The sequence below is a fragment of the Patella vulgata genome, chromosome 4 (assembly GCF_932274485.2).
Source record: "Patella vulgata chromosome 4, xgPatVulg1.2, whole genome shotgun sequence".
Classification (NCBI taxonomy): Eukaryota; Metazoa; Mollusca; class Gastropoda; family Patellidae; genus Patella; species Patella vulgata.
Window position 1 is genome coordinate 45,725,973 of NC_065882.2, and position 21,606 is coordinate 45,747,578.

At 34.5% G+C, this 21,606-nt stretch overlaps 2 protein-coding genes across 7 annotated transcripts in view; both read left to right on the forward strand.

Annotated features, from left to right (window-relative positions):
• The first annotated feature begins 304 nt into the window (after positions 1-304).
• LOC126817534 (DDB1- and CUL4-associated factor 12) lies at positions 305-11,728 on the forward strand. Its single transcript, XM_050544585.1, has 9 exons — positions 305-469; positions 2,633-2,892; positions 3,362-3,568; positions 3,951-4,011; positions 4,339-4,511; positions 5,293-5,355; positions 5,602-5,764; positions 6,193-6,338; positions 6,709-11,728. The coding sequence occupies exons 1-9, from the start codon at positions 460-462 to the stop codon at positions 6,862-6,864; spliced, it is 1,239 nt and encodes a 412-aa protein (XP_050400542.1). The 5' UTR covers positions 305-459; the 3' UTR covers positions 6,865-11,728.
• Positions 11,729-15,429: 3,701 nt separating this feature from the next.
• Positions 15,430-21,606, forward strand: part of LOC126817529 (mutS protein homolog 5) — a 74,824-nt gene continuing 68,647 nt past the window's right edge. For 3 of the 6 annotated variants that reach the window (XM_050544572.2, XM_050544564.2, XM_050544563.2), the window contains exons 1-4: positions 15,510-15,889; positions 17,844-17,930; positions 18,186-18,371; positions 20,824-21,540. Coding sequence is in view for 5 of the 6 variants with exons in the window: in XM_050544564.2 (XP_050400521.1) it covers positions 15,814-15,889; positions 17,844-17,930; positions 18,186-18,371; positions 20,824-21,540 (1,066 nt within the window). In the remaining variant the exon portion in view is untranslated. Of the gene's footprint in view, positions 15,890-17,843; positions 17,931-18,185; positions 18,372-20,823; positions 21,541-21,606 lie in introns of all 6 variants that reach the window. The other 3 variants (XM_050544560.2, XM_050544562.2, XM_050544561.1) reach the window with 3 other exon arrangements.

A 21,606-nucleotide genomic window follows, 5' to 3' on the forward strand; every position in this document is an offset into this window, starting at 1 on the left:
CAAATATTTGGAAAGGTTGAAGAAGGATAAAGAGACCAGATTTAGCCTATATTAACTATATTAAAGTCAGTATGGAAATTATAATTAGTTGGGGGCATTGCACAGTGGTTAAGTGGGAAAGTTCAGTTGGAATTCGAATTAAGAATAGGCCGTAGTGCCACTATCGGGGAGAATGTTCCTCGTAGCACAGTTTATGGTGTAAGATGTTCTTTGTCGGCCCAGTCGGTGCAGAACAGTAGGACGTTAAACCCTAATTATTTCATGTAAGGGTGGTCTGCATCCTAACATTTGTCTTCCCGGAAATGATAGGTGGCGTTGTGATTCAAAATGAAAAATGTTTGACGATTATTTTATGAAAAATATGATTAAACTTTTTATTATATGAATGAGAAAATATGCAATATAATTTATTATTAGTTACGGCGGTAAATAAAAGATTGATTAATCATCTGTATCAACATGAAAACAGGTAATATATAAAGCCAAAAGGAAAATACCCATCCATTCCATGGTTACTGTTACTCGATCGACTTAGAGAGCCAAAACAAAATCGACGAAAATAAATTTTGTTCTCCATTTTCCACGTCCTATAAATCAGTATTTGGCATGGTTGGATCAACCGAACTTTGCGACCACAATACAACACTTAAACTAAAGTTTTTACCGTATTGTTAAAGGAGCTAAATCGCTAATATTTGGGACCTAGAAATCGACACAAATGCCGGGTCGCAAAGCATAATGTAATGGTAGGCTAACTGTAATGTGAAAGTATACACAGGAATATGACCTTCTAATCGTATATATATATGCATGCACCATACGCAACTAGACAATATATGATAAAAAAAATAACAGGAATGCAATGCCTACTGAAGCCTCGATTTTACCTGGTCTCAGTTCGGCTTGTTTTTTTTTCAACAATTCGTAATGTCAGGGAATCTAACCTCTGACTCTGTCGATTCACTCAGATATGTTTTTTCTTCAATCTGGCTGTTTTGATTTGTATAAATTATAAATACTCCCTACAAAACGATATCATAGCCACTTGTTTCCAATATTTACAATCTTTTCGTTCGTTAATGTTTGTCATCGACTCCATGCGCTAACGTCACACAAAATCGATCCGCAGTGAATATAGGCCATTGAAACAAGGGCCAAAGATATTTTTAGTTTTTCTCTCCCTTTCCGTTTTCCCGCTTTTGCATGGTGATTTTTGTTGACTTTTGGTCTACATCAGCACATTGAAGACAAAATCTTTATAAATAAATAAACATTTTTGTAAACTGCAGTAAAAAACCAAGTAAAACTGAATGGTTAAATCTACATGTATGTCAAAATAGGGATCAAAAGCATGTGAAAAAATACAAGTGTATTAAATACAAAGTTAAGGTATCTATGTAACTTGTAAGTTATAACTTATATATTTCTATAAAAGCAGAGAAAACCTACATGTAGTACTGCGCTAACGTCACACAAAATCGATCCGCAGTGAATATAGGCCATTGAAACAAGGGCCAAAGATATTTTTAGTTTTTCTCTCCCTTTCCGTTTTCCCGCTTTTGCATGGTGATTTTTGTTGACATTATGTCTACATCAGCACATTGAAGACAAAATCTTTATAAATAAATAAACATTTTTGTAAACTGCAGTAAAAAGCCAAGTAAAACTGAATGGTTAAATCTACATGTATGTCAAAATAGGGATCAAAAGCATGTGAAAAAATACAAGTGTATTAAATACAAAGTTAAGGTATCTATGTAACTTGTAAGTTATAACTTATATATTTCTCTAAAAGCAGAGAAAACCTACATGTAGTACTGGTACCGTACTGTATAGCCTACATGGAAGCAATCGACTTTGGAATATAATAACTCTCCTTCTAATTGAGGTAGAATATTCAAAATTGGTGCATGTGTCTATTACGTGAATCCCATGACATAGTTCATTCATGTGCATTTTCCACTACTGCTAAGCAGGGATGAGCAATTTGATTGGTTGAGACTTTTGAACACGATAACTTTGGTTCTAATTGGGTGATAGCGATGAAACTCTGAGTATAGATTCATTATATCAATACATTGACTAAGTTCGATGATGAGAATTTTCTGCTTAGGCTAAGTAGCAATAAGCAGTTTGATTGGTCTGGACTTTGGAACATAAAAATTCTGCATTTTAATTGAGGTATAGATGTTCATTAGGCGAATGTCTTGACTGAGTTCAGTGATTAATATTTCCCATTAAAGCTATGCAGAGAGCTAAGCAATTTCTTTGGTCGATGTTTGGGACAAGATAACTTTGATTCTAACTAATGGAGAATGATCAAACTTTGTGTATAGTTTCATTCTCTACCAGGTACTTCAAAACCAGAGTGTGATAGTGAACATTTTATGCTTAGACTAAGCGTACCGGTAGATAATCAGTTTGATTATTCGATACTTTTGATAAAGATAAATGTGCAATTAATTAATATGTAATATGTGTCATCTGTTTTTGGGGGGGATTTCCGCGGGAGACATCAGCCTCACTGTTGGCTTGTTTTAATTATGCAATTTTACGTGAAGGCTATAATCTGAACTAATGAACTATAGCAACATGGAATTTGTATACTTTTCATCCTTCTTCCTTTAAATAGGTTGCAATCAAAGACATTATGACGAAGGAGATATATTCAGTACAGACAGGGGTATCACAACACAGGCTTTTCTATACACTCAACAAAGGCAGTATGGCATTCACAAACCAAATCCAAAACCTCTTGTTGCTGACTTTGCATCTCAGCAAATACCAATGGTGCTTAAAGAAAGAGAATATACATTAGGAACTATTAATAAAATATTTGCTTCCAAATGGCTGAATGAAAGACAAGTTGTGTTTGGAACTAAATGCAACCAGGTAATTTGTATGCACAAATTACATTTTTCAATGGGATTTTTACCATATTTTTTTGACCATGACTGAAAAATATACGTAATGAATTACATTGTAGCTCTTACGCTTAGTCCCGAAATGACCTAGTTTGTGTTAAGTGGACGTTAAACCCCATTTCTCTCTCTCTCTAGCTCTTACGCTTATAGTTTTGGTTAGATAATGTTTGCCTGGTCGAAAGAGACTTGATAATCACGACCCAGAACTTGTGCGTATAGTATTTTCGAGACCTGCATTTTTGATTGTGAAACTGCTTGCATTTGATTGTACACAAGATGACGTCTAGAGGTTGCATCATTAGGAAAAATAGTATTGATTTTTGTTAATTTACTGTTTTGTTTTTAATTTTAAACAATAATATCTTGGCATCACTATTTTTTTGATGGGATTTTTTTTTGCACTGAATATTTCATGGAGTTCATTGTTTTTGTTTCAGTTAATAGCTTTAGATTTATTGAATAGCCAGTTAACCCGCATTCCTACCTTAAAGAGTAGTGAAGATAGCATACCAGCAGATTGTCCTTGTGGTATACACAGTGTGGCTGTTAATCCGTCCCGTACACTATTAGCTACTGGTGCTAGTAATACTAATGATATTGCTGTTTATAAATTACCCACCTTTGATCCTGTCTGTGTTGGTGAGGTAAGTGAATAACCAAACCAAAATTTAAACAAAGGGTAAACATACAAAGAGAAATTGTTTTCTACACACCAAATACATTGCTTCTTTTTATTCTGATGCCTGCGTTGGCTGAGAGACTCATGAGGATTTTCCGGGGTTGTTCATTTCATTTCATTTCAATTTAGTGTTTGGAGATGCTGTGACAATTAATAATACTATGAATTACGATTGATTCAAGCAATGAATATTTTCAAGATTACTCATTTATCATGTAACAGACAATGTAAGAATGTATTATACTGGTAAGTAAAAAACATTATTGGAACACTGTATTTATTTGATAGTATAAGTGTCATGTTTTACCTTCCACATAATTTGTTTATTTTTTTGTAATCTCTTTTAGAATGCCCATGATGATTGGATATTTGATCTGGTGTGGGTAGATGATGAGTTTTTAATATCGGGTAAGGGAAGGAAGGACACCGGGAGTGTTAAATTGTTTCTCTCATACAGCAACTTATGTTACTGATTCAATGAATTATAAATTTAATATTGGCTAGTATTATTACTACATTCAAGCAACCAATATTATTATTGCTATTCATTTAAACTTGAAGCTACCAATATTACTATAAATTTATCCATTTATTATTTAAGCAGCTTTACTATCAATTGTAGCTTATGGGAATGGGCACGTCATTAAAAGTCAATAGATTCTGTATGCCCATGAATATAGTAAGGAAACACAGCTGAATTTTAGTGTCTCTCTTATGAACAGATTTTATTTTCAGGATCTAGAGACAGTCGACTAGCTTTATGGAAAATAGATTCTGCAGAAGATGATAAATCCTCGCGAATGACCAATCTTTTTATTCCTGAATATGATATTAAAAAACCACTAGAAATTTGTGATGTACCTAAAGCTCAGAAAGTTAGAGCTTTAGCTTACCATGTAAATAGAAAGGTAAGAGATAACAATTTAAGCTAAGCATTATTTCCTGTCAAGAGTTATTATACTCTAAGCTTATGCTATTTTTAGCAACATTTGGATGGAAAGAAGTCTGTTATCAACATTGGGGGATCACGTGGCTAAGTGGGTAAGACGCTGGCTCGCTAGCCTGGAGGTTGGGTGTTTGATCCCTGCATTGGCCGAGAAAGTTCATCCAGATTTTCCGGCATGGTTCCCCCTTGTCAGTGATGCAGGACGGAGGGCCTGACAAGGACAGCTGTCTAGTCATTCGGATGAGACAAAAAACCGAGGTCCCGTGTACACATTGGCGTGCACGTAAAAGATCCCTTGACAGTTGGAATTCGATATAAGAGTAGGCCGTATTGCCGCTGTCCGGGAAAAATTTCCCTCATAGCACACTGTATGGCGTATGCCCGTCTTCATTAGCCCAGTTCGGAGCAAAACAGTAGGACGTTAAACCCCATTTCATTTGTTATCAACATTGACTTTATTACCTTCTCTATCTCAGCCATTCCTGATCAACTGACTTTGAATAAAACATTAGCTATATAGTTTGTTGATTTTAAAAGAAGATCATTATGATAAAACAATAAAAATTGTCAAAATGCAAATATTTTCTGTCTGAAAGAATCAACTTTTCAACCCCTCTCTCTCTTTCTCTCTCTCTCTCTCTCTCCCAACCCCCCCAATTTTACAAAAAGTTGTGTGAAGCTGGAGCTTGTCTAGTTGAGTTGAATATCAGATGTTATAATAAAATTATATATATTTTTTTTAGGAGTTAGGTATTTTATCTTTGAATGCTTATTTTCACTTATGGGATGTAGAAACATTTCAACTTGTAAGTATAATTTTACTGAGATTATATTATTACCTCAAAAATATGTATAACTCAAGCTACCAGTAGAATAAATGATCTATAGTTGAAATCAGATCAACTTGTAAAAATACTTGTGTGAATGAGAGAAGAAGCACCTGATGGGTGAAAAACTTGTATCAATGTAATGTAGTTGATAAAATTTGGTGGGTTTTGAAATACATGTACATATTTTTAGGATGATTAAAGAGATGTATTTATATGTTTTAGATAAACAGTAGAAGATTATCTCACTATAAAGAATGTGTTTGTATGACTGTAAGTGAAGAGAAGAAATTGTATGCTATAGGTTCACAGTCTCATGTTACATTATTAGATCCACGTAGTCCAGTTGCTAATCCTCAAACAGTTCCGTCTAAACACAGAGACAGAGGTTAGTTCATTATTTAGATATAGTAAAACAAGAAATGATCATGTGTGTCCTTCAATACAAGGAATGATCGTTACTACAGTGTTTTCTTTAACTAAAGTACACATACATACTTAAATTTGGTTGTGATAATGTCTTTAAATTCCTGCTAAAAATTTTGTTTACTACTACTACTACATTAGCACTATGTGAATGACCCAAAACTTGCCATGCATGAGATAGCCTTGATTGTCGGATACCAACTGAGTATTTTCTGCTTAGGTTAAGCAGACAAGCAATTTGATATTATAAGGCTAAGCAGACTTAAGCAATTTGATATTATGGATTTATAATTTGATCAGATGTAAAATCAGTAATCAAAATCAGCTAACAAGATATATAATTGTTTAGTTATGATTACTGTTACTTATAGTACTTACACTATATTTCAGGTATACGATCAGTATGTTTTAATAGTGATATTATTAGTATAGGTACTGGTATAGGATATATGTTATTTTATGATCTACGAGCGAATAAATACTTAGAACATGGTTGTAAACATTCTTTATCACTTAATGTGAGCAAAGGTTGGTTGGTAAGTACTCTGGAAAAAAGAAAAATCACTATTTATTTTAAAATGTCAATGCATTTATGATGCATTATATGTATAAATTGTATTAAGAAAACAAAATCAAAATATCAACAGTAGATAATCTCACAGCTTGGATTCAATCAGATTAAAAAGAGGCCCATCAAAAGATTTCAGCAAAACGTATAGTTGTCACTGGCTGTATATGGTCAGCAATGGATGCAAAATGTTGAATTCATCATATCTTTGTAACTACTGAACAGAATTGAACCATTTTCAGACAAATATTCCCTTTAGAGATTCAACTCTAAAATTATTGTTAAATATAAATTATTATTGTTTTCGTAATACACTCCATTATTCTTTTTCTTTTCAGAGATTAGATGATAATTTTAGAGATTTTTTTATTGATCAGGAATATCCAAATGCTATTTATACACATAGTTATGATGAGAGTGGAACACGATTATTTGCTGCTGGTGGTCCCCTGCCTGCAGGGTTGTGGGGAAATTATGCTGGAATGTGGTATTAATATGTGTTTAAGTTAAGACATTAATATACTGCTGTTATGGCAGCTTATATATGAATAGACGGTAACTGTGATGACTTTTAATTAAACCACAACAATAGTGAGACGCAATGAAAACACACCAATGATTCAACAGGAAGGGTTAGTGAAACATAAAAAAAAATGACACAAGATAATCAACGACAATCCATGGAAGCCATATAACAAATTTACTGTACGATAAAACGTAGGTGCTAGGGGTATAAAATCAAAAGTCACAAACATGTGACATCACCTCTAGCAGCCACATACGCATGCAATGTTGCCAGATGTACAGGAGATAACCCTCTGAATGGCTGCATCTAGGATCCTTCTCCATTCTCAATGCAATGCTACTTCCACTCCAGTGTCTCTGGTACGCATGGCAACTTGATTTAATAAAATGATGCACTCTCACTGTTCAGGTGTTAACCTTGGCATATAATTACATCTTCCACTTAACTATAGGAGTTGTACGTACCCAATCTTTGTAAAACCCATGTCTGCACCATAAATTAGTGAATTTTAGCATTCCCATTCTGTTGAATTAAATTTCTTGTGTTTTGAGGAAGTTATTGTGTGTTATGTTCACACAATCTGTAAAAACATCATTCTCGTATGTTATCGACCTGATCTGATGTTGTTACATTTTCAATTGCAAGATTAAACAAAAGTTTGTCTTATCAAACAAGATTTATAATTGCCCATTTATAAAATTAGTGCACTTTTATTGCGTCTCTGTATATTAGTAGACATTCTTAAGCTTACATACAGGAATAAATGGAAACTGTGATGACTTTTAAAAAAAAAAAACCACAACAGTTTATATAATGTTAGTAGACTGGGGTCAACATTGTTAAAAGTCATCATTCTTAGTGTGACTCGTGCCAAGATTTTCATTATTAAATGACTGTTATAACCAAAGTAAATCTTGTGCAAACCTGGTATATTTTATCTTATCAATATTTGCTTTTCAGATATAATTCATGCTTTCTAAGCATCTTTTCCATTTTTGTATGCCAACATTGAAATATATTCGTGTTGCCCATTTTGTATGTTCCATTTGAATTTTAACTAAACTTAAACACACAATTTTTTATGACTTAATAAAATGTGACTGTAAAAATACTGTCACCTATGATCTGTATGTTTACTTTAGTGAGACAAAGAAGCTTATCGAATTTCTTGCATTACCTATAAAATCTACAAAGTTATTGTCCATAGGCCATACCCATTTTCATGTGGACGTATATTGTCGTCGCCCCTGTCCATCCACAATTGTTTGTTCACAATTTTTATCCGATTTCACGTTTTTAGCTTGTGGACCCCATAGAGGTCACAATTTTTGTCTGATTTAAAAAAATGTTTGAATATATTACCGTTACACCCTAAGGATGGTTGAGTTCGAATTTCGTAAAAACTGACGAACAAAATGGCCGCCCCTCGTTCGCAAATAGTGTCAAAGTATTGTGTATCAGTGTTGTGGACCCTCTGGAGGTCACAATTTTCATCTGATTTTGATGACACTTGAAATGCATATTTATAACCCACAGATCTCGGTTCCTTTCTATTGTACATATCGAAATGTAACTTCCTGAATTATGGCCCCCGATTGTACTAAAAAAGTATGTGTTTTGTTGTTAATTATTATCCGATTTAAAAAATGTTCGAATACATCACTGTTACACCGTAATTTTGTCTGAGTTGGAATTTCATGAAAATTGGACCAAAACTGCCAGACAATATGGCCGCCCCTCGTACACAAATAGTGTAAACATCTGGTATATCAAAGTTGTGGACCCTCTAGAGGCCACAATTTAGATCCGATTTTGATGAAACTTGAAATGTAAGTTTATAATCCAAAGATATCGGTTCCTTTCAATATTCGCGGATATTGAAACGTAACTTCCTGAATTATGGCCCTGATTGTATGAAAAATCGTGTTTTTAGCTTGTGGTCTCTCTAGAAGTCACAATTATTATTTGATTTAAAAAAACGTTCAAATGTATCACTGTTACACCGTCATGTTGAGTTTGAATTTCGTGAAAATCAGGCCAAAACTGCCGGACAAAATGGCCGCCCCTCATACGCAAATAGTGTAGACATCTGGTAAATCAAAGTTGTGGACCCTCTAGAGGTCACAATTTTAATCCGATTTCGATGAAACTTGAAATACATGTTTATAACCCAAAGATATTGGTTCCTTTCGATATTCGCGCATATCGGATTGTAACTTCCTGAATTATGGCCCTTGATTGAACAAAAAATCATGTTTTTAGCTTGTGGTCCCTGTAGAGGTCACAATTTTTATCAGCTTTAAAAAAAACTTGTGAATATATCACCATTACACACTAAGATCTTGGTTCCTTTTGATAATCGCGGATACCCAAACTTAAACTTCCTGGATTATGGCCCCTGATTGTTAATGAAGGTTGAATTCGTATTTCGGGAAAATTGAAATAAAACTGCCCGACAAAATAGCTGCTCTTTGTACGCAAATTGTGTAGAAGTGTGTAATACGAAGGTTGTGGACACTCTAGAGGTCACAATTTTTATCCGATTTTGATGAAACTTAAAACATATCTTTATATTCCAAAGCTCACTCTCTTTTGATATTTGCACATTTCAGGCCATAACTTTCTGGATTATTGCCCCTGATTGTACAAAAAAACGCATTTGTTTTTAGCTTGTTCTCTATCCATCTCTTGCAAAATGTGGGCGTATCCTGCCTGGCAGCCGCTGGTATGTTTTGTAAAATCTTGTCAACCCTCCATTGATGTTTTCAAGTACAAAGATTTTATTTATTATTTATCTCATGAACAACAATTCTACAACTTTTATGGACTACTTGACCGACTTAGCTGATGTGGGCTGCATTTAAACACTGTGTGTTGTTTTTCTGAAGTTTTATGTCAATTTATATGCTGTAACAATTACATATTTTAAACTGAGGTAGACCAAAGTAGAGTATTAGATTTTCAGTAGACTATTGTCAATTTCTCACAATATCTGTAATTCAAAGTGTTGTGTGCAAGAAAAGAGATTAGAAAAGGACAGAAATGAGAACTACCAGTACTCATATTGAAAAGTAAGACTACGTAGATTTTGTGATATGAAAAGTAGTAGGTACTAGTAGCCATATATATACCGGAATACTGTTAGTTATTGTTATTCATATACACTGGAACCTCACTATAACTTATAAGGTGGCAGAGGCCTCAGTGTATAACCTTTGAATAAAATGTGGTACTAGCTGGTATATGTATATATTTGGAACATTTTTACCCCAAATATATAAATTTATACCTTGTTAATGTTTATTGCCATTTATGGTTAGAGCTTATTTTATAAGTGTATGGTTTTCAAAAAAATAAGAAACTCCTTAGGATCATATTGATCCAAGTTCATGTTAAATATACAATTATTTAATCCAATGTTACAAGATACTGTATATATTGTCATTGTAAATATTAGAATTGTATTTAAAGGAACTGTATCTTTCTGATTAGTGTAAACCAAAATGATGACCATCTTGAGGATCTTCTTTTCAGCCAGTTTCTTTTCTACTTATATTTTAATGTTTGGCTGATGACTGCTAAAACATTCCGCAAAGCATATCTCAACATTGGCTGAATTTAAGAATATTCAGATGTTACATTAACCAATCAATTCTAATAAATTTGACATTTTGAGATTTTCATAAAAACCAGCGAGATCCTGTCCTTTTAATATTCAAAATATTTGTCACAGAAGTTTATTTACTCACAATGTGACTAATCTTTCTTTCTCTATGGGTCTTGGTCGTAGTTCAATTCAGCTCGCAACTCATAAACTTTATATTGTGAGGATCTGAATAGTATTGTGAAGAATTTAAGTGTCCCATAAGAAAATTTTACACATTTTGATCTAACTTTTATATCCTTGATAGGAAAATTTGTCCAAAGTTTGTATATAAAATATTTGTTCAAGATCCATTCCACCAACAGAATCCAAATTTCACAAGATCCATTTAAGTGCTGTTCATATCAATATGGGTATTTTTAAATGGAATATGCTTCAAATACTCTCTGTTAGTTTCTTGTATTTGTCAATTGGGATTTCTGATGTTTTGATGATAAATTGTCCAAGTATCGCATGACAGTTTATGATAATTTTTCAATTTTCATATGTTGGTGTATATTTACCGTTTCTTTTTATGAAATCATTTAATCGTTTTACACTGGAATTTTTTTATATTTTTTTTGAAAACCTTAAATTGAACATGCTTTTTGAAATTGAAATTTGGCATGGTTTCTAGATTTGTTTATTTTGTGACATTTAAATAATGAATTGCTGTGTGATATTTAAATGTTTTAAATCTTATCTAAATAATACAATCAGATTAAAACACAGATCCTATTTCGTTTCGTTTTGTTATAGTTCAAAATTTCGTTTTATTTGTCTGTACCACACTATCTAGGATCAAGAAGAGTTGTTAATAACCTGCATTCTGGATGGCGTGAGGGATTAGCCAATGAAACCATCTGTTACAGCGACTTCGAAAGTATAAAAAAAAAATGAAACGAAATATAGATCTGTATTTTAATCAGATTGCTAAATAATATTGTTATTTGGGTAAAAAGGGTTTGTTTTTTTAAAACATTGAATGAACATGTATATAATAAACATTATCTTAACCAATTCTGTGAGTTGATTTTTCAGAAATGGCATACAATATGTATTTTAGTGTTAAAACTTGTAAAATAGTGTACATTTTCCCCATATTTCAATGTTATGACTTATGTTATATAATTTGTTGCAGCTATGTGGATGTATTTAGCTGAATAAAAATGAATCGTTAAAAACCCAATCTATTCTGTTGTCACAGACAATATTACCATATCTATACCCATGATGAATTTATAGTGGTAAGTTATTACGATTATCAAGTCACCCATATAAATGATTAATGAAATTCCTTAAAAGAGCAATGTAACCTCTTCAGCAGTAAGGCACTGGCCTAACCAGGATGTCTTTAGGTTGCTCTCGCTGGGTATGTCGAGACAGTTCCTCTGGACTTTCTGGTGTGGTTTCCCTATGTCAGTGACTCAGTGGTATAGGCATACTGCACACAGAGATCCATCTACTTAATCAAGCTAAGTGTAGACAGGCAGCCTTAGTTTGGGATGTGGTATATGATGGAGGGCCTGACAAAGAACACTGTCTAGTCTTTCTGATGGGACAGAAAACTAAGGTCTTGCGTACACATTGATGTGCATGTAAAAGAACCCATGACAGTTGGAATTTGGGCAAAATTTCCCTCATACCACACTTCATGGTGATGGTGTATACCTGTCTTTATTAGCCCAGGCAGTAAATCAAACAGGATGTGAAACCCCACTTCAGTCAGTGTCCAAGGCATGCTAGGCGAGGCTTGTCGAATTCCCCATTAACACCTAATTACTCCTAAATAACACCCAATGACTTCAAAATTCAGACTTTGGAACCACAAATTAACAATTTAGTTAAAGGAGCTAAGTCTCTTACTCAATATCATCCAAAATCTTCAACATTTAAAACACGAATTATTTGTCAATTTAAAACAACATTGATGCTGTGATCTTACCGGAAAAATGTGGGCTTCTGATATCCAATATTTAAGACAAAATAAATATTTTACCATTGGTACACGAATCGTGTACCATAATGTGTTTCAGCCCCAGTTCTAGCAAGAGACTAGAGGAACGAGGCTAGACATATTGCAGCAAACCAAACGGCGTATGTAGACTGGAATAACCAGACGCTAGGAATTTGCACTCGATTGAGACTGCTGGCTTATTTCACGGAACATAACTGATTTGAAATTAAAAACGGAAACGATTGAATGTAAATCAGTTTATGTACATTCATATTACAGTATTATATGAGTTGCGACCCACTTGTGTCAATTTCTAGGTCCCAAATATTAGCGATTTAGCTCCTTTAAAGAAGCGTCCATTTTGTGCCAAAACCGGAGCTTAAAGCTCATTCGCGAGAAGGAATATAACACATGCTTTAATACATTTGCATAAATATCTGAATTCAGAAACTTCTAAATTTGGCGATATAACACGTGCATTAATATATATCCATAAATATCACAATTCAGAAACTTCTGAATTTGGCGATCCCTCAGAATAGCTGCTTCTGGTATCCTTTAGCTCCTTTAAAAGACCTTGCAACGTGCAATATTATAAAAGTTGAATTTCTAATAAGAATATCAATCCCAAAATGATGCAATTCCTTTCAGCATTTACAAAGATATGATGAAGCAAAATTTGATCGATCTATGCTGCCCCTTTATGTTACATGTTAATGGTACACCTTTACGTTTTTTAATTCTCTGTTATGGTTTCTTTTTCTTTATAGAATCTGTTGACAAAACAGGTTTACCTTCATTCTAAGTTGAACCTTGCCCTATTTTACAATCTATTAACCTGGAGTATTAAGTCGTTAGAAATTTGATATATATATAGCTAGTTTACGACAAAATGTAAATCACAGTTACTTTAAGTGTTGAATTGTTAATTACTGGAATAAACACATATTAGTCGTTAAGGAGGTAGACTTAATGGCCGTATTAAGCCTGAAAAGGAGCACTGGGGCCTTGATTCAACTTATGGCATATCATGGGGGCCATATTCTGGTCATTGTCTGTCACACTCGCACAACACATATTTATTTATGGCACACTTCTTTTTAGAACTCATTTGGGGGCCCCTTTTATATTCGTATAGGAATGCTTATCAAATGCCAAAAATGTGACAAAATAATCCATTTACTTAATCTGGAAGTTTTGAATCGAACTACTGAGATGTTCAGGGATGATTGCTAGATTTCGTTTACAGTTTTAAATAACTCATAGTTGTTCATTTATATGGCAGAATTGAAGGTTTGTAACTCATCGGTGCACCCCTCATCGCAAAAGTACCAGCTAGGGGGCTTTAATAGATAGTTGTGCAGAACTATGTATGGTTTAATGGTCGAGAGTGAGACATTAAGTAATATATTGATACTGCACGAGGCGTCAGCCGAGTGTTGTTTCAATATATTACGCAATGTCTTTAGCTCGAGACCATTAAACAACTTAAAATACAGACACTATCCTGCACATGCTTTTTAATGAAATACGTCACATGAGTCCAATATTCCATCTAGTATAGATAATGTACGATTGGCAAGTTGCCCATACATTATTGGAAATAATAGTATGCCAACATCAAAGGATGACGTCACATCTGTATTTTAAATATAGATAAAGGTTTCTAAGATGGTTTATATATAACCAGTTTTATTCACTAAAATATATGTGTGACGGTCCCTTTAAAAGTGTACAGAATACATTATAACCGAACATGTTTGGCTTAATTATAGAGAAATGAAATGGGGTTTAACGTCCGACTGGGCTAATGCAGACAGGCATATGCCATACAGTGTGCTATCCACAAAATTTTGCCCGGACAGAGGCATTAAGGCCTACTGTTATATCGAATTCCAACTGCCAAGGGATCTTTAACGGGTACGCCAATGTGTATACACGGGACCTTGGTTTTTTGTCCCATCTGGACGACTATAGCCTATGTAAGTATGTTGTCCATTGCCATGCAGCTTGGCCCTCTGTCCTGCACCGCTGGCAAGGGGGGAACCAGTTGCCGGATAATCTTCATGAATTTTCTCGGTCAATGCAGGGATCGAACACCCAACCTCCAGCTTAGAGAGCCAACGTCTTACCCACTTAGCCACCGTGTTCCCTTAATTAAAGAGAACAAGTACCCAACTTAAAATTCAGTTCGAAAAAATAATTTGCATGTAAATCCATTTCGTATTCCAGGAACACCGGGGTAGCTTTAAGCAAATTATAATATTTTGACGGTTTATAAACTGTGCCTTTAAATACTTCAGATACATTTTCTGAACAACAGCTAGACTAAGACTAGTAATTATTTCCCCTTATGGACTAAGACTAGTAATATGTAATGCGAGTTATAAATAGACAATTTTTCCCTTAATTGGTTGACTTTTTGGTCTAGAATTGGAGAAAAGGGATCAAATTTGCAATTTCATAGCAGTTTTGGGTAATACTGATGATATTGTAGCGGAGGGATAGGGGGTGTAAAGTGTCTGTGCAGAGCAATCATTGTGTCGGAAGTGAGATTTTCACCCCAGTCAACTTCAAATCCGCGTAGCAAAAAATCTAAATGATCAACCCCTACAAAATTATGATGAGGAGATTGCCAAATGTTGTCCCCACTGTGCCTATAAAGATTGGAACCAACGGAATGTTGAGCAAAAAGCTACAGCCTGGGATGTTACAGTCATTTTAACATTGAAGTCAATGGGCAAATAATTGCTAGTCTGAGTCCAGCTGCATACAATGAGTTACCACCCCCGTCCGCCGCCGCACGCCGCACGAGACAATGAAGAATTCGCTGGATGACCAGGACGTCAGTGAAATCACGTGCACGGTATGGGCTAATCCGAGCTATCGAGAAATAAAATAAATTGAAAGTAGTCTATTTTTAGTAACTAGGTTACAATCTGAACGACAGACTCACCCTACCTGCAGAGAAGCGAAAAAAAAAGCCAGCTACCATTTAATTTTCGTACGTTAGTTACGTACGACTAGGTTATTGTCTGATGGCGACACATATCCTTTTACAAAATAAAAAGGGTTTTATCTCTTCTGAAGTATGTAATCACGAATGTGCCAGGAAATAACAAGTTGATTCAAAGAGCCATAGAAACTTACCTTCCGGTGATGTATGAGACGATACTTGTATTGACAATATTATGATTAAACACTCTATTGCCCCACCCCACGGCCACCACCCATGTGTATCGTAACTAAACAATCCTAATATTTCAGCAAACATTAGAAAATATCTTTATGTTTCAGATTTCCAAGTTCATCAAACCATGAAGTCACTACAGTGTCTTGCAGCCGAAATAATTGGTGAAAATGGTCATAATTTTAGCAACAGTTATCTTGAAGGTGTTGATTTTATTCCATCATATCATGGACCTTATAATTATAATAATAAGGTCCATGACTCCACATATTAAAGTAGCTAAGTCTCTAATTCAGTATCATGCCAAGTCTTATTTGTCAATTCAAATCAACATTGATATTGTGATCTTACCGGGAAAAGGTATAGGCTTCTGATATCCAATATTGAAGACAAACTAAACATTTTACCATTGGTAGCCTATACGAATCGTGTACCATAGTGCGTTTCAGCGTCTTTTGTAACAAGTGACCCGAAAGACAGAGGCTTGACATATTCCACAACTCATGTCAAACGGTGACGCCATATCTTTATCTGGAGAGCATGCGCAATAGACTGGAATAACCAGACGCTAGAAATTTCCATTCAGTTGAGACTCATGCCATATTTCACTGGACATAACTGATTTGAATTTAGAGTCAAAACAGAAACAATTGAATGTAAATCAGTTCATATACAATCAGATTACATTATTATATGTGTTTCGACCCATTTGGGTCAATTTCACTGTAACCCAGGTATCGTTTAATCTTGTGTATCTAGCACTAATTTCTTTCACATTCGTTTAATATCCAATCTTTGTTTAAAAATTTGTAAAAACTGTTTAAAATCACCATAAATCGTTTAATTTGTACTTCTGTCCAGTTTAAAAGCTGACCATTCAATTTTGATAATGAGTGTCCAATTTACAAGTGTTTAATTTCTCAATCATTGTTAATAAATAAACAACCCAATTGATTAATGATGTATAATGATTAATTTTTGAACAGTGATCAGGAAATTAAATACTTGTAAATTGGACACTCACTATCAAAATTAATCAGTCAGCTTTAAACTGGACACATGTACAAATTAAACGATTTATGGTGATTTTAAAGTTTTTATGAATTTTTAAACAAAGATTGGATATTAAACGACTGTGAAAGAAATTAGTGCTAGATACACAAGATTAAACGATACCTGGGTTACAGTGTTTCTAGGCCCCAAATATTAGCGATTTAGCTCCTTTAATATTAGCTTATATCACATGGATGCATTATTTTGTTTTAAATGGAATGACCTCTATTTTGTGATTGTTTCAAAGTTCACAACTATTCAGTGAAATGATTTAAAATTATGTCACTGCTTCAACTTTCTCTGTATATTATATATGGTCTTATAATAATACCGATTTTCAAATGTAGCCTACCGGTAGCCCTAGGCCTATTTCAGTTAAAACACCATGTACTGATGTAGACTTGTGCTTTGTGCCTCCTATCAAATCATCCATGACCGCTTTACACAAAGGTAGGCAGTGGGCATGAACCTAAGCTTATTCATGACAGTTCTGTGTATTTTTTTGTTTAATAATTTAAATGTAGATATTCGGCTCAATTAATTTGTTCAACGTCGTAGGTGAAATTCTATGTCCCATATTATCTTGCACAACTACCAGCCGATAGACTGACATGACAAGCAAAAATGTTACGAGAAACCTCTTATATTTTTTAAAGTAACCCACGAAATGATGAGCTAGAAAAGCCAATTTTTCGGTTCATTCAAGGATGCAAATGTGGTGTGCAGTGTGAGTGGGTTGGTATCTGGGATGCCTTATATAGATGGTTCTGTCCTATGGCTGTTACTTACTAGATTGTTGGGAATTCAGTTTGGCTCACTCGGTTACAATGAAGGGGTCTGCAGGATTCAATTCCTGACAGGTGCATTCTGGCACTACATCAGATCCACAATGACGAGTTGTATAATTCTTTGATATAGACCAAAGAGTCTGATTGTAACCTATAGTTACAAACTGGTGTCTTGGTGACCAAGAAAGGGTTGGTTGATAGACAGTAGACCCACAAAGTCAAAGCAAAAAGTAAACAATAACAATCAATTTTCATAAAGTCAACACAGTAATGAAATAAACACCAAATAACTGTATTATTATAATTAACCTTTCAGATATTCCTAGGCCTGTTTTTGCAGATTTGCTCTCCTATCTTAGTCCAGAAACACTGAATAGATTATCTGAAACCATATATAAACAGAGTAAGTGTATGTGATAGCGAAACAGAAACATATGGCCAGATTTGATTTTTGGTTCTTCCTTGTAGCAGGCTGTGAGCAATAACTGTTTTTTTTCTCTTAATATTTTAAAATTTTAAAATTGGGGTCCAAGATTTTGAGAAGTAATTTTAAGACTAATTCAGATTATAGGGCAATAACTCTATGATAATTTGTTGCATGACTAATATTTTGATAAACCTATAGCTAAGTTTTGAATAATTTTCTGTATATTTTAAGATATAAACGTTGAATCTCTATGGTGCAGACATTATGAAGAAAGATGGCACGTAGTGTGTATAGAAGGGTACACTAATGTAAAGTATGATGAATTTCAACACAGAAATGAATCTTCTGTCTGTCAAGTTTACCATCAGAAACATCTTAAAGATATTGTAGAATGGACAGTTAATAAAAGTAGCAAAGGTATCATTGTTAGAAAAATTGAATAATCAATCATGGAATGATGATAATGTATTCAGTTAACATAATAAGATCAGCAGCCCAAAGCATTTTGGTCAAACGAACAAAGTACTATTCAAGTACAGAAACATATATATTGTGAAACCTAATAGACCGAAGGCTCAGTGCGGCGGGGTTGGTGGGTAGGGATGAGCGGGTGGGAGTACTATCAAATGGGCAGAAAACCAGACCCAGCTTTTCTACAGTAAAATTTTGCATAGAATACGTTGCCGAGTGGTAATCAGTCCGCCGTTGGGGCGTTTTTGAGATATTCAGGGTCAAAGGTCAAATGAGGTCATTTGCACTGAAAGTGAATGTGCATCCATTCTTGTATCATTAACACATGCTGAAAATGATCACTCATTTCAATAAAAATGTAAACTTGCTAAAATCATCTTTGTTCCTTGTGACCCAAGAGGTCAAAAGGTAAAATTTTCCATTTTTGCACTAGAAAGATTTAAAGCAATAAAATGTCAGCTAAAATATAAAAACTAAAGCGAAACTTGTTCTACTTAATAATAGGAACATTTAAAATTGAATAGTGTTATGGTTGGACTGCAGGCTGTGTGGATTTCCTTTAATCCCAATCTGGGAAAACCGGCTTTAATCGTGACCGGAAAACATGTAACTGAAGACGTGATTACAAGTTTGAAATTTTTTTATGAGTTTTCATGAATTTCCCCGGAACGTGGACACAGATAAAACCGACGGATGCATTGTACCTAATAGGGACATAAATGCCGTATTGGTAAATGTTACCGGGGAAAAGTTTGCCAGGCTTCGTGACGCGGCCTGCAGGCTGGAGTCCAACCATAAAACTATTCAATTATTTTCTCGGACAACTAGTTTCATTATGTATAGCAATCAGTGTGAAACTAAATCAAAGAGATTTTGATTTGACAGTTTTTACGTATTTTTGAAACAGGTTTCAAAGTGTTTTGGTTCTGTTATGCAAGATCTTTTTCGACGTTCCAAAGTAAACGTACGGTGCTAAGATCACCTAAAGATGAATTTTAAATGTTTCTAATATTAGTTAGAACAGGTTTCGCTTTAGTTTTTATGGTCATATAGTGTTGTCGTCCGATTTTGATGAGACTTGAAATACATATTTATTACCCACAGATGTTGGTTCCTTTCAATATTCGTACATATTGGATCATAACTTCCTGAATTATGGCCCTTGATTGTACAAAAAATCGTGTTTTTGGCTTGTGGTCCCTCTAGACGTCACAATATTTATCCGATTTATAAAAACGTTTGAATATATTACCATTACACCCTACTGATAGTTGACCAAAACTGCCAGCCAAAATAGCCACCCTTCGTACACAAATAGTGTATATTATATGGTATATCAAGGTTGTGGACCCACTAGAGGCCACAATTTTGAATTATGGCCCTTGAATGTACAAAAAATCACGCTTTTAACTTGCCGTCCATGTAGAGGTCACAAATTTTGTCTGATTTTAAAAAAACATGTGAATATATCACCATTACACACTAAAATCTTGGTTCCTTTTGATAATCACATATATTTGAACGTAAATTCCTGGATTATGGCTCCTGATTGTTCGAAAAATCGCATTTTTAGCTTGCAGATTCTCTAGAGGTCACAATTTTTTTTTCCGATTTTAAAAACCATTTAAATATTTCACCTTTGCACCATAATGAAGGTTGAATTCGAATTTCGGGAAAATCAAAATGAAACTGCCCGACAAAATGGCCGCTCTTTAGTACGCAAATTGTATAAAAGTATGCAATACGAAGGTTGTGGGTTCTCTAGAGGTCACAATTTTTATCCGATTCTGATGAAACTTAAAACATATCTTTATATCCCAAAGATCTCAGTCCCTTTTGATATTTGTGCATTTCCGACCATAACTTTCTGGATTATTGCCCCTGATTGTACAAAAAATCCTGTTTGTTTGTTCTCTATCCATCTCTTGCAAAATGTGGGCGTATCCTGCCCGGCAGCCGCTGGTTGTGAAATGAAATGGGATTTAACTTCCTACTGTTCTGCTCCAACTGGGCTAATGAGGACGGGCATAAGCCATACAGTGTGCTGTGAGGGAAATTTTCCCCGGTCACTGGCGCTACGGCTCACTCTTATATCACATTCCAACTGTCATGGATCTTTTACATGCACTCCAATGTGTTCATGGGACCTTGGTTTTTTATCTCATCCGAACGACTAGACAGCTATTCCTGCACCACTGACAAGGGGAATCCACAACAGAAACTCCTGATAAACTTTCTTGGCCAAAACCGGGAGCAAACCCGCAACCTTGGGGCTAGCGAACCAGCATCTTACCCACTTAGCCACCATGGCTTCCCAATTGAATGTGAATATTGTTTCAGCTAATATTGTTTTTAATGGAATATAATCATCATGCTTTTTCTTCTTTCTTTTTTTTAGCATATACATTAGATCCATATGCTGCTTACCGATGTCCAAGCCATATTCTGAAACATTCCAGAAATAAGATGACATTCTTTGAGAAAATTGTCATTAGTGAATTAGCAAGGAAAAAAGACAACAAATTAATTGTGAGACACATAGAGAGATTTACAATTAGGGGAGGCATGTGTGCTAATATATTAGAAGAAAAAACACTTATTTATATATTGTTGCAGTATGTAGTACATATTAAGATAGTGACAATAACAAAAACTAGTTTAGATAGTATATTAACACTTTTAAGTTTATTTCTTAAAAATTCAAAGATTCAAAGTGTAGCCTTGTGCCATATTTTAGTGAAGAAATCTCAATCATTGGAAAAACTTTTATTACAGTGTGCTGGAAATTTTCATAATTTAAAATATTCTGATTGTGCAACTGACCGTAATAGTTTGGACCAAAGTTTTCAAAATCAAAGTGCTTTTGGTGATGAAATAGACCTATTAGACGAGGCCTTGATGCCAGACAGCAGATATATCGATTTGCGTCAAAATCAGACTCAGTTAGACAGTGGAAACAGTGATATATTGAAAGCAGAAGAAGTTGTTGATTGTGCTGTTTTACCCAATAGTTTTATTTTATATGAATTTAACAACAGCGCTTTACTTCATACATTGAAGGACACTTTACCAAAATGGACAAATTTAAGAAAACTTGCTATTCATGGAATTGCAGGTTGGTATTGTCTTAGGTATTTTATTAGCTACACGCAATATATCCAGTGGCGGCGCCAGCCGTCGG